Source organism: Manacus candei, unplaced genomic scaffold (assembly GCF_025592945.1).
Source record: "Manacus candei isolate 608988 ecotype Guabito, Panama unplaced genomic scaffold, ASM2559294v1 h1tg000059l, whole genome shotgun sequence".
NCBI classification, from domain to species: Eukaryota; Metazoa; Chordata; class Aves; order Passeriformes; family Pipridae; genus Manacus; species Manacus candei.
The window spans coordinates 3958487-3982996 of record NW_026138107.1 but is presented as its reverse complement, the minus strand read 5'-3'; the positions used below and the strand labels follow the sequence as shown (position 1 = coordinate 3982996).

At 36.9% G+C, this 24510-nt stretch overlaps 1 protein-coding gene across 2 annotated transcripts in view; it reads left to right on the top strand.

Moving 5' to 3' along the window:
* The window catches only part of PIK3C3 (phosphatidylinositol 3-kinase catalytic subunit type 3), a 71112-nt gene that overhangs the window by 21550 nt on the left and 25052 nt on the right, over window positions 1-24510 (top strand). For both annotated transcript variants that reach the window (XM_051803668.1, XM_051803667.1), the window contains 11 exons: window positions 773-924; window positions 2113-2200; window positions 3349-3416; window positions 6540-6645; window positions 7527-7643; window positions 8258-8389; window positions 11893-12021; window positions 12379-12448; window positions 13042-13106; window positions 15477-15561; window positions 16398-16472. In XM_051803668.1, the coding sequence (XP_051659628.1) occupies window positions 773-924; window positions 2113-2200; window positions 3349-3416; window positions 6540-6645; window positions 7527-7643; window positions 8258-8389; window positions 11893-12021; window positions 12379-12448; window positions 13042-13106; window positions 15477-15561; window positions 16398-16472 (1087 nt within the window). The remainder of the gene's footprint in view (window positions 1-772; window positions 925-2112; window positions 2201-3348; window positions 3417-6539; window positions 6646-7526; window positions 7644-8257; window positions 8390-11892; window positions 12022-12378; window positions 12449-13041; window positions 13107-15476; window positions 15562-16397; window positions 16473-24510) is intronic.

Below are 24510 nucleotides of genomic sequence, written 5' to 3'. Positions count from 1 at the left end.
TATTTTATTTTCTACGGACATTAAAAAAAAATACCAGGTTTGAATGTATTACAATAACTCTTGAATCCTTGGCAATCAATAGAGTTTAAAGTAGGGAGCATAAATATATTTTCTCAAGCCTGCTTCAATAGCCAAGGTCATACTTCTTTGACTTTAAAAATGTACCTTTTACAAGGTATTTGAAGGTAGGTAAATGAAACAAGTTGAATAGTAGAGGCAGCAAATTCATTTTAAGCAGCATGTGATTAAAATTCTGTTCTTCAGTTTAAAATAAATCAGATATGTGTTTTTTTTCTCTTTGAATCCCCAACTACACAAAGGATTAAAATGAAAGTCCATAAGAGCGGAGATAATCTCCGTTCTGGATACCATGGCCCAGAGTGTTTGAATTTTCTTCTTGGGAGACACACACTGAAAGGATTTTTTTTGTGGATGCTGACAACAAGTAGGGCAACTTAGCTAAAGAGAATTTTAAAGTACTAATTGCACTTAAATATTCACTAAATTAGCATTTACTGTCTTTGAGTAACCAAAAATAGTATGGTAATTCAGTATCTTTTGGGAGTCAAACTACATCCAACACCAATTTTTCTGTTCTATATTACTTGTTAGGGAGACCTCAGTTTCCGTGTTTACAAGCCACTAAATCCTGACCATGTTTTTCTATAAATTAGAATTTTGAAAACATAATGGAGTTCTAGTTTGCTTTATCTGACGCCTCTAATTTACTTCCTTTTGTGTTTGTTTTTTTTTTTTTTCTTTCCTCCATAAGGATTTGCTGATGTACCTGCTACAGTTAGTCCAGGCATTGAAATATGAAAATTTTGATGACATAAAGAATGGACTAGAGCCTAGCAAAAGGGACAGTCAAGGTTCCATGTCAGAAACTATGTCAACGTCTGGAACTAGTGCAGAAATAGACAGGTAAGAAGCGTAGACTTCCGGAGAAAGTCAGAAACATGTAACATTCTAAGCAATGAAATTATTTCTTCTTTTTTTGAGACCTTTGCATATTCAACCCAATATTTTATAATCTGAAACAGTGACAGAAAAGGAAAATTAATCTGTTTCCTGATTGCAGATAGTTTACAGAGCAAACATTCTTAATCTTGAAGTTGTGGCCTTTACTGCAGAAAGGGAAGACAACTTCTGGAGAGCAGGAAAAACGTTGTTACTTCCTTCTGCAAAAGTTAGGATGTCTTCAGTGAAGTTCTACTTTCATTCACAGAATGTGTATCGAAATTTCAGTCAGTCTGAAATGGAAAGAAATTTCCTCCTACTCCTGCAAAAGGTGGTGTAGGGAGAGACCTGGGGAATCGTGCTTCTTATTCTTGCAGGAATGCAAAAGAAAGACTGAGATATCTAATTAATAAAGTATTAAACAAAGTGTAAACCAACCTAGTTAACTGTAGTCTCCTGTGAATATCTGTTACAAATTGCCAGGATTTTTAGTCTTAAGCTTCTCATCATTTGTATCATTAATGGGTATATTTTTTGATGTTACAATTCTACAACTTTTCATTGATCTTGCTGCAAAGCTCTAGAGTGAGTGTCTTGAAATATATGGGGTGTTTTGACGCTGCCATGATACTTAGACATAAGTAGAGCTATTTGCTTACTTCCTTTCAGGTAAATTTACTCTCTGAAAATTTTGCCTTGCAAATATTTCATTTGTCTGCTCTGTTATGTGCTCTGCATTGCAGAGACAAGTGCTTGCAGGTGTTGTGTATTAGCAGCTTCATCTTAAGCACTTTTGACAACAGCTTCTCCTGAAAATGCAGATCTGTTAAATTCTTATCTATGTCTGCTTATTTTGTATGGAAGATGAAACAAAATGCAAAGTTTGATGTAAGTGAATATCCTTCACAGCCGTAAACTGTATACAGACACAGACACGGATTTTTACTGTTTTCAGGAACTGCAGCTGTCAAAGTTGCTGTTTAGCAGTTTGTTCTGAAACAGGGTTGGAATGCTACCTTCAAAGATACTTCTCTTTCAGTTTTCTGAATTTATATGCTGTGGAAGTGAAATTCATTGTTGTTTCCAGGCATGCTCCCTGGCCCCCAAGCAAGAACTTTGAATCATGCCAATTACATGCTTTCCTTTGTGTAGTTCCCAGATTATGAGTCCTATTCCACCTGTCTCCTCTCCACCTCTTACTTCTAAGACAAAAGAGCTTGCAGAAAATGAAAACCTTGATGTAAGTCAGATTTACCTTGTATTTTTGATACTTTTTGTTGACCTGGTACTGTTTCTAACTTTCATAGTTATTGATCTTTCTCCAGTATCTTGCTGAATATTTAAAGTGCCCAAAGAATATAAATGTAAACTAGATGCTAAGAAAATAGCAATAAAGGCCATCTGTTTCTGTGCATGGTCACAGTATCTGAAATTGGGGAACTGGGCATTGAATTTTTCATAAAATGAAAGTCCTCTTCTTTGAAGGAGAAAATTACTGCAAAGGCTACCACATACTTATCCAAAATTGACAGTGTGTTCAAGGTGTTGTAAAGCAGTTTTTTTAATGGAAAATGGTTATCCAAATGTTTTAGTCTCTGCAGTCTGTTCTTCCTGTAGCCATATTCTTTGGCACGTCATCTTTTTTGAACCTGAGAAACTATGTTGATTTATTTCTGCAAAGGATTATTCCCAGTTTAAACCACAAAATGAGAATAGTAATAGAAATGGGACTGGACGGAGGGAAAGATAGAAGGTATAAAAGTTTGAGGGAATCTGGGTTTAATATGATATGGAGATTAATTGGCTTTTGAACTAAAGACCTATTCCCTGTTGCAAGTCGTCCTATTTGAGTCTCAGTACTACACAGAAAATAAGCCTCAAACTGAGCATATTGGTAAAGATACACAGATTTCTTGTTAGTTGAAATATTAAACCTTAAAAAAGCAACTAAATGCTATGTATCCTCTACATTTTTTTTCTTAAAATGTAGAACATCTTCAAGATTTTTAGATTCTCTGGATACAAAACAGAGTAGGAAATTTCTTTTGGCATTGAATTTTACAGCAAGGGATAATTGCATAGGAGAAAAGTAACATAAATGGAAACTTTACATTAAAGGTTTATTTTTGGAGAACACCATGTACTTTTGAAATGTTGGTAAATATATTACTGGAGTAGCAGACCATTTTTTCCTTCTAATGGTGTTGATGGTTTGAAGTAATATTAAAACTAATTTGATTTGGATATTTGGGTTGTATTCTGATTTTTTTAAGGGAATATATCTCTCAAAACTCCCTTATATTTATTTGGGATTTTTTCTAAAGTTTGTCTCTCAAGTGCTTGGGACTTCTTTATAACTTAATTTTACTCTTCTTAAATCTCTTCCAGCAAGACCTTTGCACTTTCTTGATATCACGAGCATGCAAAAATTCCACGTTGGCAAACTACTTGTACTGGTATGTTAGAAATGGTTTATTGTTGTTAGAAATGGTTTATTGTTGTTAGAAATGGTTTATTGTTGTTAGAAATGGTTATTTATTCATACTGTATCAATATGTAATTGAAATCAAAGTATAATGCCCAGAAGGATGCTCAGCAAAAGATGACCTGTCTAGAGAACTAGAGAATATCAGTTTCTCTTAATATAATAATATGCATATAATAATATGCATTTGGACATTATAATTATTAAAAGGAGGTTTTTTAAATGCAAAAATATCCTTTACTGTTAGGCAAAGAAAGGTAATGTCTTGGGAATTAAGTACAGCATTACAAGAAACAGCCCAATTACAGGCTGTAAGTTGTCATTCAAATTGTTTATGGTGCTGGGTAGGAGATAAAGTTCATCTTCTGCTCTGCTTCTCTGTTTGGTTTGTGTTTATGGTTTTGACAGTGTTGGCTAGAACACTGAAGTTATGCACTTTGGTATTGATCAAGAGTGTATTTTATGATGATTCATAAAGCACTAATTTTTTTGTTCTAAGTTGCTGGGGTTTTTTGATTCCATTCGTGGTTATGCCATGAGCACAAACAAAATGTCATTGCAGATGTGTGCTTTCTTAAGGGGGAACTGTAGCTGTGAATAGTTCATTTAGACAGTGGAGACCTAGGATTACTTATCTAAGGATCTCGTGTCACCTCACTGGTTTAAGAATTAAATTAGATGCCTAAACTAGTCTTCTGAAAGCCTTCTGAGTAATTTGGAGATAGGAGTTACCTCATTTGAAGGAAGCTGAGATGAGTAGAGCTGTGCTCTGTGTGTGTGTGTATGTGTATATCAAAGTACATATGCACAGCACACAAGGCTATTTACTTTTATATGCACATGCATTTTAAAATTGAGAGCTTATGTGCCTTTTACATGGCTAAACCCGAGTCACATGATTCTCATTTGTATCCTCTGTAGCTGCACCTAGTAATTAAAAATACTAATATACATGATCCTATGTTAATGTATTAAGAGTGTTAACCACAGAGAAGTTGTGAATTAGGAATGCAACATAAACATAGCAGACTGTTCTTACAAAATTCTTACAAGAATCCTACGACCTGTCCTGAGAGAGACTCCATTTATAAATGTAATTTTTATTCATTTCATTATTTTTTTTACTAGTTTGAATTTGAAGATATTTAAGTCTGTGGTTTATGTACAGTTGTGAAGAGTCGTTAGTTCTGTTGCTGTGGCCAAAGATAGTGTTTGACTTGAGTAAAAAAAGAATGCTGTTAAATTCAAATAACTGAAATAATTTCAGGATGAATCGATGTGAGTAGAAACCAAGTGCTTGACCAAATCAACTATTCTTCATTAAGATACATGTTGGTAATCGGTATGTTACCATATTTCTATCACGTTGATTGAAACTGTACACTTACATTTCCACAACATCTCAGATATTCAGGCTACAGAAAGTTCAAACATCCATAACTCTGAAGTTTTTGACTTAGAAAAATTTCAACAACACAAACAAAAAAAACCTACCAAACCAAGAACCCCAGTCAATTTATTCTTAGTTTTCTTTCCAGACATCTCAATTTCTCAGTGACAAAATACAAATGTTGCAGCCACTGTTTGAGCTGACATAGCCATAAATCCTCATGGTTCTTGATCAGTTGTATGTTTCAACTATCCAGACACAGCATGCACCTAAAATAATCAGTGGAAAAAGTACAATAACCCTTGAAAATCAAACCTTCTGCTCAGTCACTTGTCATTGTAGAACTATCCTACGCTTTAACAGCAGCCTCAGAAGTCAGTGCTACTGCTTTTTCTGTCTCCTCTGTGGACGTATGAGACACCTATCCAAGTATGAGGCATTACTCTTAGTCCTTATTTCAAGATAGCTTTGAAAGACTGTCTAGGGCCTTTTAACAAATGAAGATAAAGATGACATGTTTCAATTCATTATTTCCAGTTTTCCATGATGTTTAGGTGTTCAGATTTTATAAATATGGACTTGTTTTCACACATGTATTCATGCGGGAACAGTGTATAATAATATATTAGCCAAGTCCTAGAGGGAATCTTTGGTTATAGATTCCATGAGATAATACACATGGAATAAATTACATACACCTTAATGTATTTAATATATTGAGTATTTATAAATAAGACTAGTCAAATCTGACCATCTGCAAATGACAGACTTCTAATCTTCTCCCACAGTCATTCAGTGGCAAAGAGATTCTGCACAATTATATAAGGAAAGGGTAATTCCAGCTGCCAGTGCAAAGTCCGAGTCCAGTTTTTGAATGTGTCACTTTCTTGAATAAGGGAGGCACTTTTAAATCCAAATACAGTGTTTGTAAATCAACTGACTTGCTAATTTCTTCTTTTTTTTCACTAATGTTTACTATATTATATGTTTTTACTTTTATTATATGTTTATTAAAAGTTTTTAATTGATAGTACTGGGAGATATATTGACCAACAGAAAGACCTTCAATACATAGCTACTTTTTACTTGTCAGTGCTGCAAAAAGAAGTAAGCACAAAAGCATACCAAGTGACTTCTTAATGTCAAAACATAAATTCAGTATAACTGTCCCAAATTGTACTGTTTAAATCTTGTACCTGATTGGTAATTTTATAAATGGAAACTTACTTTGGAATGTAGACTTTTCAGGAGCTGCTTTAGGGGCAACACCTGGCTCTTCCACCACTGCTAATGGTAAAACAGGGCGCAGGTATTGTGAGGTTCTCCTTGGTTTTGCAGGTGTCCTTGACTAGGAAGTTAGCAGCCGCTGTATTATGTAGAGGATGTTAGTACAGTGGAAAGCCTACTCCTCTTGTTGTACTGCTTGATTGGAGTGTTCATATTGTTTGGATTTCAGACGTGTCCTGTTTGAGTGATGACACTACTGTAAGTGAAATATCTCAGCAACTTTAACCGGCTCTCCTGATCCAAGTGGGAATTTGGGACTGTGCAATTTTGAAGGGTTCACCTGTCAGTTGAACTAGAGACCTCATTCCAAGATCAACTTTATTTTTAGTTCCAGGTCTATAATACAGAGCTAATGTGTTTCACACAAATTGTGTAGGACAGGAGTACAGCATAACTTGGGTTGTTTTTACACTGCAGGTATGTAATAGTGGAGTGTGAAGACCAAGACACTCAGCAGAGGGACCCAAAGACTCACGAAATGTACTTAAATGTGATGAGAAGATTCAGTCAGGCTTTGCTGAAGGTAATGCTTCTGTGTAAGGAAATATGTGGTGGTTTCGGGTAGTCCTTCCTTAAAAAGGCAGAGGTGTCTAAGAGGATGAAACTTTTTTTTGTGTCATATATATTGAAATTTTATAAAAGCTTTTGCTTTTGCTTGAATTTTGAAATTGTAGCAAAACCAAAGAAACTACTGAAAAGGAAAAGAACAGATATTGAGAACACTTCTTTCTTGTTGCTTGTTCCTGGTAGTAACATACTGTTTCTAAAATCCTCTGCCTTATTATGGGTCTAAAACCCTGTAAAAGCCTTGTGTAATCAGGCTAGTTTATTTACGGTTTCTTTATTGGAGGCACTTGTCCTTGAAACACAAATAGAGTGACCAATTTGTTGAATTCACCAACAGTGCTTGCTGTTCTGTGTGTAGGCAGCAGAGGGTGCTGGAGCAGCGGGGAAGAATAGCTAAAACAAAGCTGAAAAACCTTCTGTGAATTGGAAGTTATAATTTATAGCAAATGTGCAGTCTGTCCTGTTTTTCATATATCTCATACTTCATATTATTTCCAGTTTTAGGGGCGTTGCTTCAGTCTGACTCTTACGCTTCATAAGAATATTCCACGCTTATCCTTACTATCTTACTTTGGCTGTGTGAATAGGTTTGTCATGCATGACTGTTCACCACTGAAGTTGTGTATGCAAATTGAAGTGCACTGTTAGGTCAGATAATTGATTGCCACCTGCAGTGATTCTGATTGTGTTTTACAGAAAATACCTTTTGAATTGACAGGAAATTGATCGTTATTCACTTAGCTCTTAAAAGCGCAAAGGTCTAAGAACAAAGGAATAATTTCTAGATAAAATAATTACAGAACAAGGAACTAATTCTGTTTCTTCTCATTCTCTTAGGGTGATAAGTCTGTCAGGGTTATGCGCTCGCTGTTGGCAGCCCAGCAGACATTTGTGGACCGGCTGGTTCATGTAATGAAAGCAGTGCAGCGTGAAAGTGGGAACCGCAAGAAAAAGGTAACTGAAAGCTTGGAAAACCTACCTGTGGCTTGAATCTGACGATAAGAAGTTAACTTTCCATTAAAAATTCTTAGCACTGAGATTTATAACAGGTGTCCATTGTCCTGTAATAATTTTGCTTAATGGTAAACAAACTTTGGAGAGGTTTCAATGGGCCAAGGTTCCAAAGTGTTCTAAAAGTTTGTAGATGAAGAACAGAAGAGGCCCTTGAGAACACTCTTGGGTATTTTGGCAGAAGAAGGATGTGAGGATAATTTAATAGCTGATAATACAACAGTGAACAAGCTGTGGGGGACATGGGAAGGTAGCAGAGGTTATTGTGATGTATTATGCGGGGATAGATAGTGAAATTTAGTTAGCAGCTGTATCTGTAATTTATAAAATTGCTTGACTATATAAACACTAGATAGAATATCTCCTTTCTTATTCAGATTACTACAAATAGAGAATTTTTCTTTCCCTGGATTTTATGAGCGAAAGCTTGATTCTTTGGACATATAAAGAATTGAATAAATTGAATATTTGTTAATAATGCATCCTTTCTTTTACATACCTAGTATGTGTTTTATGTTTTGTAGGTTTTTTTCTTAAACAATTTTTCATTCTTTTAGAATGAGAGGCTTCAGGCATTGTTAGCTGATAATGAAAAGATGAATTTAGCAGATATGGAACTTATTCCACTTCCTCTGGAACCTCAGGTGAAAATTAAAGGAATAATCCCTGAAAAAGCCACACTCTTCAAGGTAAGTGAGATCTTCTGAATAGCTGAAATACAAACAAGTCTTGTGAGCAGCAAGCTTAAAAACATCAGTTGAAAGACTTAAAGGGACAGACATAGTTGAGGCAAAATGTAACTGTAGTGTGCTCTGAAAGTGATTAAACAACTCTTTATGTTCTTTTTTTTTTCAAGTTCCAAACTTAAAAGCAGCTTTTATAAGACTGATAGAGATTATGAAGTTCAGAATTTCCCAGAACTTTCTTCCTATGTTCAGCAGGAATACTTAGGATCTTAGGATCAAAATGATGCAAATCAAGGCATATGTGCCACCTCTCAGCTACACATGCGTGTCTGTTCCATTACAAAATAAAACTTAAGTTCATAGGGAGCAATAAGCAATAAAGTGGTCTTGTCATGCAGTTGCAGTAAGCTGACAGGTAGATCCTGTATCCCTACAGTTGGTAATTCCTTAAACCAATCTGTAGCAGCTGCTTGTGATCATGTGGCTATCCCTTAATCTTAACAGCCAATGTACTGCTGAAAGGCTGGGGTTGTTTTGTTTATTATACTACTTCAAATGTAAGTTAATACCTGCAGTGTAAGTTATTACCTGTGGTCACAGTGATGTAGGGCCTCTTTACAAATTTGGTTTCAATTCATAGAGGTGACTGTAATCTAATTTTAAGATGACCAAAATATGCTTTACAAACTGGGCCTATGTCCAGGAGGCATTCTCTGCCAGTTAAAAAAACATACAAGCTACTGTGACAGCCAGCATCTCTACTAGGTTCTGAATTTATTATCATCAGTAGTTTTAGCAGGCTGCTTGTTGGCTGTGATATGATTTATGTTTACTTAAAATCGGAATATTTTTGCATAGTTTTCTACCAGCTCTAACTTGCTTCTTTAGCTACCTGTTAGTCTCTTTGAAGGGTATGCATGCTCTTGCACCTTTGATTGGAGGCAACATTGGAAAGATTTTGTCAGGAAAACAACGTTTTGCAGATTTGAGTCAGCGGTTTTAGTGAATGTGATTTAAAGCTTGAGGAAAGAATGTGGACAAAAAGATTGCTGGAACAGCATCTAAATGTTTCCTATCAATAATAACAGCTGAAGTTGTTCAGAGCAAACTTGAATCAGTCTTTTGTATATTGGTCTCGTGTAGCAATGCAAAGACTTTTAGGACCAAAACCATGAGCTTGTTTCAAAATCATATATTTTTTCTTCTCCTGATTCTAAAAGGTTACAGATTTCCATTTAATATCTCACTCTGTGCTGTGGGATAAAAAAACCAAACAGACCTAAAAAGGGAAGAATGACTAATTTCTGGTGCCGTGGTGTAGTGGTTTGGACTTTGTTTTCCCCAGAGGCTAAATTAAGTGGTAGACCCCAAGGGGTGGAAACCCCTGGAAGTTTTGAAGTTCTGCCCAATGGGCGCTCCTGCAGAAATGTAAACATATCACAAGCTCACCGGAAGAGATGAGTTGTAGTTTGGTTGTTGTTGAGAAGAGGTGGCCATGTTGTAGAGCCACGAGGAAGGGGCTCCGAGCCCCTTGGGCCCTCTGGGCCCTCCCAGCCCCTGGCTGGGGGGCTGCGGGGACCTGGAACAGCATAAAGCTGGGCTAGGTGCCTGTAGTTATGCTGGGAGATGTTTTTCTCCATGGGCACAGAGCAGCAGCCGGCGCTGACCAGAGAAACGGTGGTAGAGAGCCAGAGATAAGAACCTGAACCGGGGGAGCAACAGCAACATGCAGCACCAGAGAAAGGACTCCTGGAAGGAGAGCCGGGAGAAAGAGAGCCAGCAGCCTGAGAGACAGAGTTCTGGGGGTAAGACTGTACCAGCCCCCCAAACTCCTTTGAGATCCCTCTGATCCAGCTGATAGCTGGATTTCTGCCAGCACTCACGAGGGAGGTATTCAAGCCTCTCTCGGCCCCATCGCCTCCAACCGAGGGGTCTTCCGTGGGCTTCGTAACCCCAGACAAGGTCGTATCACCACGTCATATCACGAAGACACAGGGGGGTCTTCGTGACGGTCTGGTATCTCTTGCAGGGCCTCTGTGCCCTGTCTCTCAGGCTGCCACCGTGGCAGCAGTGCAAGGGGGGGGAGCCAAGGTCAACTCCCCCCGCATTCCTCTGGCCGTCCCGGTCCAGCTCCGGGACGCTCTGAGCTTCTCAGCTCCTCTCTCTCCGGTGCTGCATGTCTAAAACTCTTCTCCTTAATAGGAGTCCATCTCCCTCTTTTCTCAGAGGGATCTCAAAGGAGTTTGGGGGGCTGGTACAGTCTTACCCCCAGAACTCTGTCTCTCAGGCTGCTGGCTCTCTTTCTCCCGGCTCTCCTTCCAGGAGTCCTTTCTCTGGTGCTGCATGTTGCTGTTGCTCCCCCGGTTCAGGTTCTTATCTCTGGCTCTCTACCACTGTTTCTCTGGTCAGCGCCGGCTGCTGCTCTGTGCCCATGGAGAAAAACATCTCCCAGCATAACTACAGGCACCTAGCCCAGCTTTATGCTGTTCCAGGTCCCCGCAGCCCCCCAGCCAGGGGCTGGGAGGGCCCAGAGGGCCCAAGGGGCTCGGAGCCCCTTCCTCGTGGCTCACAACATGGTCACCTCTCCTCAACAACCAAACTACAACTCATCTCTTCCGGTGAGCTTGTGATATGTTTACATTTCTGCAGGAGCGCCCATTGGGCAGAACTTCAAAACTTCCAGGGGTTTCCACCCCTTGGGGTCTACCACTTAATTTAGCCTCTGGGGAAAACAAAGTCCAAACCACTACACGTGGACATTACGTGTTAGCTTTTGTAGGACTATGTAAAGAATAATTTTGCCTTTATTTATGGAACTTAATAGTTTTGAAACATTAACTGTATATGATAATCTAATCTTAACTACTCAATATTAAACCCTGTATCCTCAATTATTTTAGTTTGTTTTGGTTTGGAGGGAAGTGACTTGGTCAGTTGCAGTGGATTATATCCTTCATGTCGGTAATTGATCCTCTTCAAACCATTTTATGCAGAAAAATATTAAGCAATTAAATGGGCTTTGTCAAACAACAATGTAAAAGGCATTTTTGCTTTTACTGATTAGGTTAAGGAAGCAATTAATTGTTTAAGATGTCTTGCCCCCAGCAATTCTTTGTTGCTTATCCTATAATTGTGTCTCTTCTTATTCTGGACAGTTTAAATTTGTTTTGTTGTGACCTTTTGTATACTGCTTCTTTGTTGATTGGAATTACATGCATACAGAAAAAAAATAGAATACTTCTTTCCTGTTCTACCATCGTGGGAAGTTCAGAGGGGGAATGTATCCTTCATATTCCTTGATTTAAAAAAAAGAAGGAAAGCTTTAATGTGTTTTTCTTTTTGAAAATATGGTTAGAATCAGACTTTTGGTAGTTGGAAATGGTACACTCTGTCTGTTGAGTCACTACAAGTGCAATACAAAGACTTGTATTTCAGAACTCTGTTGTAGCCATGTGTTCATATAAGCACTGCTGTGAACCAACTTAGTAGAATATTTCCTTTTCCAGAGTGCCTTAATGCCTGCTCAGTTATTCTTCAAGACAGAAGATGGAGGCAAATATCCAGTAATTTTTAAGCATGGTGATGATTTACGTCAAGATCAACTTATTCTTCAGATTATTTCACTCATGGATAAGGTGAGAATTATTAATCGCCATCCTTGTCTTTCAGTTTTCATGATTTTCCTTGTCAAAAGCAAGACTGTTAAACACTGTTAATGCAGCTTGTATTGCTAATACATTACAGAGTTCTCAGATCTTAGATGGCTTTTTTTCTTTTCGTTATAGTCATGCAATTATCCTGTGTAGATTATATTTTTTTGTTTTTTTGTTAAATTGCCATACAGGCTTTCACTCATTATCAGTTTGAGTGAGAAACAGTGGAGATCAATGTCCAGTACATATGCTTTCAGAATGGAATCTGCCTTTCTGTTTAATTCATCTTTGCTTCTTTGTGTTGTGTTTTTTTGGTTGTTTGTTTGTTTTTTTCCCCAGCTCTTAAGGAAGGAGAATCTGGACTTGAAGCTGACACCCTATAAAGTGCTGGCAACTAGTACGAAACATGGTATGAATACTGTTATTTCCTAAAAATACAGTATGGAAAGGAAACTTATCCCTATGTTCATAGACAGTGTGTAACAAAATCTTGTTGCAATGCAAGTCATGAAAATAAACAACCTAAGTGACCACATTATTCCATAGGTCAGTCAGATACCTTCAATAAAAGAAACCTGGTCTGGATTTTGGAGTAGGTGACAATCAGTAGTGTGTCAGTCTTTACTGGTAGCTTGTTGTCTGATCTCGAACAAATAACACTCATATTTAGGGATGTTTGCATGAAATTGAGGAGAAAAGCAAAACAGAATCAAACTTGGCTCTGCTTTTAGATACATTCTTGATAAATATTTAGAAAGCCATTAAGATTCTTTCTCTTCTCACAAAAACTTGGAACAACAGACCTTTTGCAAGCTAATTTGATGTTAGTAACAAGTTGTTTTAAAACTATTGAAGGCAGAAAATTGGAACATGGGACAAAAATGTGGTTTTTTTTTCTGATGAGAAGCAGTGTGTATTAATGTTGTCTGTTCATAAACATGCATTATAGAGTAGCTTGACAGTTCTGTGTGTTGGAAACCTTCTGGTTGTTTTCTGTCACAGGCTTCATGCAGTTTATTCAGTCAGTACCAGTTGCAGAAGTTCTTGCTACTGAGGAAACAATACAGGTATGTGATGAGGGAATTTTAAGTTGTCTTCTGATCAAACAGTGTAGCTTGCAGGTGTAGATCTGTACAAAATTCCTTCAGTCTATCACCTAATTTTTTTATCTGTGGTTAGAATACAAATTACGGCTTGAAACATTAAGAGTATTTACAGCAGATGTTTTGCTTTAAAAATATATACTTAAATGACTGCTTGAGTATCTTGTGTTCTGAAAGTAATATGATTTAAATAATTAAAGTGTAATTTAGTTGTGAAATTGAAATTCTAGCTTTGCTGTAATGATGAATGGGAGATACCTGACACTTTTTTCTGAACTTTTTTGTTTCACAACGTTTGTCATTCATTCATTAGCTTTGACGTGACACCTTGTCAAAGTATGCTATAACAGTTCTTTTGATGTAACAACTAGTTTGTTCATATTACTGAAGACTGTTTCCTTGACACAGTGGATGTTTAGATACTATAACTTGGCTTTGTTAGCAAACTTTCTGTAATTCTCATGGAATTGAGTAGGGACACACAGCAATAGTGGCACACAAAACTCATGCTAGGTCGAAGCACACCACACAAAGCCAAGCTAGGTAGCAGAGATCAGCTGGTTGAGATAAATATAGATAGATAAAAACATACTGAATTGCCGTATGAGGTAAAGAGCTACTAAGTTTTTTAATGAAAATAGAACATATTTGTGTGGATTCAACTTGTCACAGTACCTGTTTTCAGTTTTTTGTAGTTGATAATGAAGTTTGCATTTGTTTATAACTCAGTAACAGTGGGCCAAAGCACACTAGCTCCTGGCTCCTAAAAACTACATATATTAAAAATATGGAGATTAAAATTTTCTTACCATTTGCTTAACAGATAAGCATATCAAATGCTTATCACTTATAAAAAATGCTTGTCATTTATCAATGGGCAGCATAAGTTTATTATCAAGTTACATAAGTTTATGTAGCTTTCCATTCTGTAAAGGTTATGATAAGCTACAGCTGCACAGTCAATAATCATACAATCAAGTGTTTTCTTGGGAATCCTTTGTAATCTTAAAAGTGTACTATTCATAATTTAGTCCATTATGTGTTTTTATAAAATAATATCTTTAGAAATCTCAGATCTTTGTTTGCAAAGCCCAGCCATGTTCTTTAGAAATGCTTGTGAAACTGTCATTTTGCAATTACTTATTACATCAAATTCCGATAGGAAATAGGTGTTTTTGTTGCTGTGGAGACATAAGAAGCAATTGTTCCTGTAAAGAATTATTAATCCAAATAGACAAAACACAAAAAGAATGAGATCTTAGTTTGCTGCACTGATCAATGGCAAAATACATTACAGAGCCCAGATTTCCTGTGCTGAGGCATGACAGAATAGCATTGTAGGTCAGGGAAATAAAAACTAATGAATTAGGTGTTGTAAAAGTTTGTTTTACTCCTCCTGTAAATGTTCATTTTGGATTTCACAGCTGTTCTAATAAAGATCAGCATTGTATATAAACATTAACTTCTGAAAAGATTCAAAGCAAGTAATCCAATACTGGCTGTTAATGCAGATCTGCAGGAAAGAAAAGGTGTTTTGATATTTGAGTGTTACTTACCTTCTATCAGCAGTCTTAGAATGACAGTTCATGTTTTAGAATTTCATTGAAATAGTTGTCTTAATTTTTTCATTATGATTTTAGTCACCTGTACGCATCCAGGTGACCACTATGCTCCTCTTAAGTGCTCATCCTCAGTGCTTGCTTAGATTTTTCTTAATGGAACAAACTTGTTCTTAGACTTGGATTTAATTTAATGATCTTTTCTCTTAGTCACGAAAAAACCAGTTTTCTTCTGGCTGGTGGTTAGGACTGTTTTGGCCCTGTCCACATTTCACAGGAAATGTCAAGTTTTTATTATAATAAATTGAGATATTATAATAACCTGGGTTTATTTTCTTTTTAAACTCAGTAGCAGCACCTGGTTTTCTTGAGGAATAGGGAGACATATAATGATGATAAACCTTGTAGGAGACTGCTTCCCAAAGCAGGACCCTTAATCCTGGTTTAGTTTTTGTTGACCTGACCTAAACAATTTGCTTGGAAAGTGTTGTCACTCATTGATTAGTAACTTTTAGATGCATTGGTAATTTTATGAAACATTTAATAAATAAAAGTGCTTTTCAATTTGTGTGTTGAGTGTACGAATGTGATGATTGAGACAGAAAATAAGTAAAGATCTTATTAAATAAGATCTTACTAGGTATTTTGGGAGTGGTCGTTAGTTTAACAGATTTTAATAATGACCATTTGTGGTCTTGGTTCAGATATTTTTTTTCTGAAGATCCAATTTCATATCATGTGGAATAACTAAATATCTTCATGACATTCTCTCCAGAACTTCTTCAGAAAACATGCACCTAGTGACACTGGCCCTCATGGGATAAGTGCAGAGGTGATGGACACATATGTTAAGAGCTGTGGTAAGTTACAGTCTTACAGCTGATAACTTCATACCTGAAGTCTAAAGGATGAAGGGGATGAGGTGTTTGAGACATTTCAGTTTAGATGGCTGCAAACAGGACACTGTGCATGTACTTGCTGTCAGAATTCCTGGGAAAAGGATCATTTTGAGCCTGGCATGTCATACACAAGTCCTCTCTTTGTTCTTATAGGTGAAGATAAGTTAAGTACTCTTTGCTTTTGAGCAATAATCTTACCTTTGCCCCCTCTGCATTGTGAGTTGGGGAGATCTAAAGCATTTTATATAATAATTCTTTTGTATTGAAATTTTAATTTGTTTTGAAAACATTAGGGTCTTCAAACTGTTTTGGTTAATGGGTGAAAGTAATGGTTAAAAGAGTTTGCTCTTTATCACTGCCAGACTTACTGCTGGACTTGTGAATGCTTCTGACGTGAACATTCAGATTCATATCAGTGTCTAATGCTGCCCTTACAATATCTTCAGTTTGAAATATCTACAGTCATTTTGCTCAAAATATTTCAACTTCCTTTGAAATATCTTAATCCCAATATTGAACCAATTTAGTCTTTTTAGTGTTAAAGTTGTAATTGTGTATTAAGAAGTTAAAATCTGGGCAGTACTGAATAAATTTCAAGTGTTTCATTCAAATTTTCTTCATGGTGCTGATAATTTTGCTTATTCTTCACCAGCACCACTGCTACCTGAGTCTCTGTGCTATATTTACTACTAGTGAACAAGACCTAAGATAATGTCATATACTTTCTTTAATTGTGTGGAACTTGTTGCTCTCCAGGAAGGGTACTTACATTGATGTTTACAATTTACTTGTTACAGCTGGTTATTGTGTGATTACTTATATCCTTGGAGTTGGAGATAGACATCTGGATAATCTACTGCTAACAAAAACAGGTAATTCTTTTTAGCAGTATAATTTTGTAGCAGCAGTTGTTTAATTTGTAATGTGTTGGCACTTTTTTGTTCCATTTTCCTTGTGAGTATAACCCACTGAATGTTGTAGATTAGAATATATTTTAAAATGTAAGTTATATTGTCTCTTTTAAGGTAACATTTGATCCAGTGATTAAGAAGAAGACTTCTTAACTAGAGGAAATGAAGGATTTGAAAGCTAAACTATTCCAACTATTAGAATCAGTGCTTTGGGAGGGAGGGAAATGCAAGTGTTTTTGTTGAAAATGAGTTCATATGTATCTGCATAAACGTCACGAAGTTTTTGCAAATAACATTTCTTATAGGAGACTTTTTTTTTTCCCAATTTTTGTGCTGGGCTTATTTTTACTTGCTTGCTTACTTTTGAACTACTACTTCCCTAGGAGTTCTGATGCCTTGAATACCTTCATTACATAGTGATGGAGAGTTAAGAGTTGTGGTTGAATGTTTGTTATAAAGTGAAATGCTTATTGAATGAGAAACATATAAATAAAAAATGTTATTTGGAAAAAGAAGGAGGAGGCTTGTTAGTTTTACAGATAAGGCTGAAGCTTGTATTGCTTTGAACAGGCATACTCTTAAAGAGTAGAAAATTAACACTGGGCCTTGATTAGGGTAAAAGGTCTTTCTCTAAGCTCACAGGGGAACAACTAAAGGAAGTGTATTTTTCCTTATCTGCTTGAAAATGTACAAACAGTAGTTTAAAAATGTGTCTTGGGAGGTCTCTGTCATTTGTCAATGGTGATGAGTATATATCTTTTCGTAGCACGCTCTTCTTCCTGAAGTAGCAATAGTTTAGTGTTTTGATTTTGGGATAAAATGCATCTTACCTGTCTCTGTTAAAGAGTAACAGCACAGTGACTTAGTGGAAGAGTTTAGGGAGTGCAGCAGAGGGCAGTGCACATCCACCATACACCCTGAGCCTGACTGCATGTGCTCTGCCACATGCTGAGAGGTTTTGTGAGAAATCCTTGTGTTCCAAATACAACAAAGACTTGCTGCAAAGGCGTGTGTCTTGCTACAGAGAATCCCTTAGCCTTAAGTTGGAAAAAACTAATTTCATTCTTCTCTTGAAGGATCCATGCTCTAAGTACCTTCTTCAAAATTGTATGACCCTATATGCATCCTTTCTTGATGATATTTATTTAATTAATTGAAGGCTTCCAGTACGGTAAAGGATGCTGGGTACCAACTGTGGGTTCACAGACATCTCTTGCATTTATATGGCAATAAATACCATTAACATTTTTTGGCTCTACCTTTTAGTTCCGTGAATGTAGCCACATCTCTGTTTGACTCCTTCAGATAGAATTGGTGCACCACCTTCTAACATACAAATGTCTATGTTCTAATAGATGCAGTATAATTTAAATATTAAGCAGTAGTTACTGACATTCATAAAAAACAAGTTGTTTCCTACTCAGTCTTAGGAATGTATTTTTTATGTGACCGTGTCAGTTATCTTGATGAAGTAATTTCTGCGGTCTTTCATGACTCTTATGCCTATAGTTCTGGAAACAGAACTATAGTTAGTAGTGTTGAGCAGGACATCTAAATTTTCAGGTTTTTAAGTGCTCTGTATCATTTTACTTCAAGGACAACTGTAGCAGTTTTTGTGGAAAGAGATATGGGAAACTTTCAGGCAAAACATCCTTATGTGTCAGTAATGTTAAAAATTGCAAGAGTACTTGCATCAGTTTCATAAATGGGTCTTAGCTAGTGACCTGAAGGTCGTATTATATAGTCAGTATTGCATAACAAGAATATTTATTTTCTCTGAAAACTTTGAATTTTCTACTTCTTCTGGAGATTAAATATATTATTAATTGCTCTGTATTATAATTTCTTGTTTCCAGATCTTTAGCAGCAAATATTACTGTGCTTTGTAAACAGTAAGACACTTTCGCAGCTGAATGCCCGGTTTTAAGCAGTGTCAGTGCCTCCTTTTAGGGTTACAGACTGGTTTATATATCAAAGCCAGCACCTGAATCAACAGCTAATGTTCCCTTTGTTGCCTTGGAAAGACGAGCTGGTTGGTTGTGAAGCGGGATTGTGATACATGAGGTGTATGTTCAGTTAACTTTAATGGAAGATCCACTAGGCCAGTATGTTGCAATTCATACCTTCCCCCAAAAACACTTTGTTCTGCATTTGTTCCACTCTCTGATTTTGATTGTAGAGTTGGGATCTAGGTACTGATAAAATACCCAGATATGGATGTCTTCATGTTTCCTAAACCTTTTAGAAGAGTAAGACATCAGTACAGTCATCAGTAGTGTTTCAGCTTTCACAAAGAAGTGTAGTCTCCCTTCCCATTAGAGTTGTCTTAGTAATTTCAACTTACTTTATAGACATAAAAAGATTTCCCGAAGGTCCAGGCTGTGTGTAGATATTTCAGGATATCCTAGACTTTCAAATGGCTTTCTTGAGTGGCCGGGCATGTGGTGTGTCTGACGAGCTAACCCACCCTGGTGACTGGCCAGCTTCATCTTTCAATAATCCCTTTGTGTGGGTTCAAGTCCCCAGTGTGCGTTCCCAAAGTGTACTTTGACCTGAGCCATACACCTGAAATTGTTCTGTAGCAGGAGGGCAAATTGCTATGTGGATAAAATCAGGTTATAAATATCTTCAGAGCAGGTCAAAGACTGAGCAGTCAGAACTTGAAAACCACATTTGGTCATTTGGTTTTAGCATCATGTTACATGTGCTATCATGTGTTGATAGGTGAAAGGGCTGTACTGTCTTCTAATTTAATCCTTAGAGGTAGAGCTGTGGTCCGTCTCCAGTGTGAAGTGCCCCGACTGACATCAGATTTATTCCTCAGTCTTGGTTAGAAAGGGTTGCCAGCAGGGACCTAAACAGATCCACATGTGAGATGACACCATGTGTTTTGTATTTCCAGATGGTCAAAACCATCTATCCTAAAGCAGGTTTGAAGATTACAAAAATGGAAGAACTATGGGATTCAAACCTTCCCTCTATATCAGTGTTTAGATAAGCACATTGTTAAATCTGTTTATTAATGGTGCAAACTACTATAGTATGTAAAATGTAGTAGAATTTTTAAACGTGTTTTCAAATGTTGCTGGTCTTGATAGGGGAAAATCCTTATTTAAAAAAAAAAACAAACTAACATATACTTTTATCCTTTAGATTCTCCCTGCAACTCCATTTTCTGTGATGCTTATTGCAAAAAGACCATAACTCTTAGCTGTTGATCTGCTAAAACTTTTTCTCTTACAGATATCTTGAACAGTATTTCTCATTTACCAATATACATCAAACATATTTTTTTCTGTGATATGGAATTTTTTCTTAATTTATCGAGCGTATTTTGAGAATGGACATCCCAGTTGTTCTAACTAGGACAACAGCTTGAGGGGAGAAGTTGGAAGTTACAATCCTAAGGACAAGCTGAGCTCCTATTGATCATATGGATGACGGTGATAAGCTTTACCCCCAGCTGTTGCTGCATAATGACTTTAAAACCTGTATCCTGAATAAGTCATTAAAAACTCATGTTACTTTCACTTTTGTATAGTCTTGGAAAAGTTGTAACATGCTGCTGATGAAAATGATGACAATAAATTAGGAATTCTGATTTTTGTCAGCATGGCAATGCTCTGTTAACAAAGGCAAGATTTTGACAGTAGTGTCAGAATTTGCTGGGAAAGCCAGAAAACCACCCCATCCATCCAACCATTTTCATCAGAGGAGTTTTTATGCTGTCGTTTCAAGTTTAAAAATAGGAATTCAGTTAAAATAGTCACTAAATTGTACTTTTTTGTTATGAGCCATGTTAAAATAATGGTGGGGCTTAGGGGTTACAGGAAAAGTACTGAAGTACTGAGCTTGGGGTTTGTTGTGTTTTGGTTGGTTGTTTTTTCCCTCCAGCAATGAGAACAGAGCAGTTTGAGATAATTTGTAAGACTTTTTTACTCTTAAAAGACAATTGTCATCAAACTTATTTTATTTCTGTAATTGCATCTCATTTGCTTTGTCTTCTGCCTTTCATTTAAGGTTTTCAGAGTCCTGTACTGGTTTCAGTAGTTTTTTGTAACTGTCCTCTAGTGAAATGGAAAAATTACTGCTATATGAGAACTTTTTCCTCTACTAAATCTAGGTATTAGCAGTAAAAGTGATGGACAAATCAGCCTCTCCAGCTGCAGTCAGCTGTTATTGGCTATTGCAAGCACCAGGTATCAATTTTTAGTCTCTAAAGGTCCATGCTTCACTTAATCAAAGATAACTCTCAAGGCTGAAAGGAACTCAGATGGACTTTGAAATCCCTGATGCCCTGACTGCTAGTTGGGCAAACTTTCCATGTTTCATGCCATTTCCTTGAGGTCTCCAAGGGCCTGTCCTCTTTATTCCAGTATGTTAGAAATCCAGGTATTCAGTAGAAAAATGTAGTCAAACGCAAGAAATAAATAAATAATTTTTTTAAAAGGCAAGCTTAAAAATACTCACCAGTATCAGCTTTTAGGTTTTAAATGAAATAATTTTGTGTGCATGCCGCATTATTACTTTTTTCTGCAAGCTTTTTTTCCTCTTCCAGTCAGTAACTACCTTCTCTTGCTTTTCCTACAGTAAAATACTTTAAATGGGGAGTTCAGAGTGGGTTTGAAAAATATAAAATATATTTAACGTATTTAAATGGAAGATTTGGACATACATTACTAGGGCACTGGTTTTAAGGTAAGAGACTCTGCAGGAAGTCTTTCCTGCAGAGATTTTTCCTGCTTCCTGAAAGAAGTCTTTTAGACTTTGAGGAGTGAGCCACTTTGAACATCAGAAGTGTCTCTCCAGAGCTCTGTATCTTGGACTCCTTGTGGGTGCCTACAGTCTTCCTCTGAGCCTTGAGACAGAGCAGGAATTTCATGCATGCCTGTCTGTGGTCTTGAGGTGTTTCCTGAATTGTTTTCTCAGATGCCTAAAATCCCCCACTTTTATGAGGAACTCATATTTTTAAAGAAGTGTCTGAAGATTTCAGAGTCTATATATTAGAAATCCAAGGCCTTCTATACCTAGCCCTACAAGAATTTAAGGAGCTCAGAGGATGAAATCTGTTTCACCTACTGTCTTAAATAACTCCTGTTTTTAGTTTAAATCATGACCGAAATGAAAATAAAATCTCCCCCATATGATTTAGCAGTCATTTGGGAACAGTAATGAACCAAAGCTAAAGGTCCAGTTTTGTCTGTAATTTATAGACATGTCTAATAATTAAGAGCCCTTTAAATTAAGATGTAATAAATCTGAAGAAGTTGGATCATGGTAAAACATGATGGTCTAAGAGATAGAAGTGTATGTGTTATGACACTCACACTGTCTGTTGAAGGAAGGACATGTAATTGTTTTATAAAACGTGGAAGTTCAAGGCCTTTAGAGGAGGTGGTGTTACACAAAGGTCACGTGCAGTCTAATTTGGTGAGCAGTCAGGTGATAACTGTATATAAATACCATGATATGAGTATGAAGGATTACAGTGAGGTGGCTGGTACAGGTTGTACAGTACGTCCCTGGAGACATTCAGAAACTGCCTGGACGTGGTCCTGGTCAAGGCAGCTGGCTCTGGGTGGCCCTGCTCAACCAGGCGGTTGGACCAGGTGTCCTCTAGAGGTCCCTTCCACCCTCACCCACTCTGTGATTCTGTGAAATGAATGTTGCATGGAATCATCTTCTAAATTCTGTTGAGAAGGTGTGCATGTGCTTCTTGCCAACCATATTACATAACTAAGAAGCTGTCAAATACAGACTGCCCCAAATTAGTGACTCTCCAGAACTAAAAATCTCTCTCAAAACCTGCCCAAACAAGATACTCATTCTGCTGTAGACTGTTTTTCAGCTATGGTTACTAGACAAGCATTGTCTTACCCGGGGTTGACAAATTTCAAATGAGTAATGTTTTGAGTAATGTAAAAACAAACAAACAAACAAAACCAAATATCTTTGGGTTGACCAAAAAAACAATTCCTAAGTTGTTCCTGGCAGGTTTTGCCCCCATCCTTAAGACACATGTCGGGACTGATGGCTATGTTACAACACAATGAGCTTTTCACAGTGAAAAGTGAATTCTTACAGAATAAAAAATCTTATTAAATATATTTTCTGTCTTCTTAAAAAATGAACTCTTGGTACAGTAATTTTTAGAGCAAAGTGGGGGTTTTTGTGTTTTTGTTTTGATTTGGGTTTTTTGTTTGTTTGTTTTTCTTATTTGTCTTGAAGTTCATATAATAAACAAAAGTTTGCTTTATACAGACTGCCTAGATTGCTGTTTTTATCCTGCTCTGTCTGCTACTATTTAGTATTTGCTGATACTAAACCTTGTCAAACAGATACCAGAAAATTTCTCCAACCCTGTTCTAGTAATAGGGCTTATGCTGAGTGATAATATCACATTCATTAATGTTTTGAAAGTGGAACAAACATTCATTGTTATACTCTGATACAAATTTCTCTTGAAATGATCACTTGAGATACTTGCAACCTTTTATCTTAATACTAGAAGATTTCAAAGCATCAATTTCATTATCTTGATAAATTCATTATTTATTAACGTAAGTAAGAATATAAACATCACCTAATTGGCGGTATTAAATGTGCAGCCAATTTAACTTGTCCAAAGCAGGCTTGCTCTTCACTTCTCCAGTTATGATTAAGTCCTTGAGGGGAATATGGGTCAAGTTTCTCTGTGGAAATCTCTAGGACTGAAGTGCTCTCTCAGGCTGCTCCCCCTGTGCTGGTGTAGGAGCTTCAGGCAGACCCCAGGGAGAACCCTCTGTCCATGTTCTGTGACATGGTGGGCTGGTTTAGTTATCTTGGAGGAGCTGCATTAAAATTAGTCAAGTCTGTGTTTAGTACACGGGTTTGAAAAGTATTAAATATATTTAATGCATTTAAATGGAAGCTTTGTACATACATTTTGAGTCAGCCAGAAAATCTGCTGGATTTTTAAGTTCAGCTAGTAAAACTATAATGTTAATGCAGAGATGACCTCATCTCATACTTTGTAAGTGTCTACTGCTCAACTACTGGAATGTTTTTGAATGTTTTAGGTGCATCTTTGTTACCAATATAAATTATTAATTATCATCTTTTATTCCCTATCTCCAGAGCAAACTAGAAAAAAAAAATTACTACCACAGGAGTCACTATTTTATTCAAAATTTTATCTCTTGACTCTTCAAGGTGACAGGTTTGAATAAGTGAACAGAAAACAGGTCCCCAAAACTTTTTAATTAAACATTTTTTGTAACTTAGTGGTGGGAGGGGTTGTGTATGTTCAAACTTCAAAAAGTTGGTGTACAAAAATGATATCTAAAAGTAGCTCCTATACCACCACAGAAAAAACGTATTGAAGGAAAGAAGGCTTTTTTATAGCACAATGAGTTATGCAAAATGTAGTGGTTATGCCGCTTATGAATCAGCAAATACTTTGCCTGCCTTTTAAGGTTCCATGTGATCTCCCATAGAAAATTGACTGTGGTGGAATTTGATTCTTGGGTTGAAAAAGTGTTTATGACAGATATCAAACAGCCTTCTCTATTGATATTACATTATTATTCAGTGAAATAGTCAGAAACTGGCGAAATAAACACTTGAAGAAAAGTACCAAGATCAGTGTTTACAGAGCCATAGTGCTGTCTACTCTCTTATATGGATCCGAATCATGGGTCATCTACCGCCACCACCTGCGTCTCCTAGAACGCTTCCATCAACGCTGCCTCCGTACAATCCTAAACATCCACTGGTCAGATTTTGTGACCAATACATCTGTTCTAGAACAAGCAGCTGTCACGAGTATTGAGGCCATGTTACTGAGAACACAGTTGTGTTGGGCAGGGCACGTCTCCAGGATGAAGGACCAACCACTGCCTCCCTAAGATCCTGCTCTATGGTGAACTTGCCCCTGGCTGCCGCAAGAGAGGAGCCCCGAAGAAAAGATACAAGGACTCCCTGAAACAACATCTCAGCCTTGGCCATATTGATCACCATA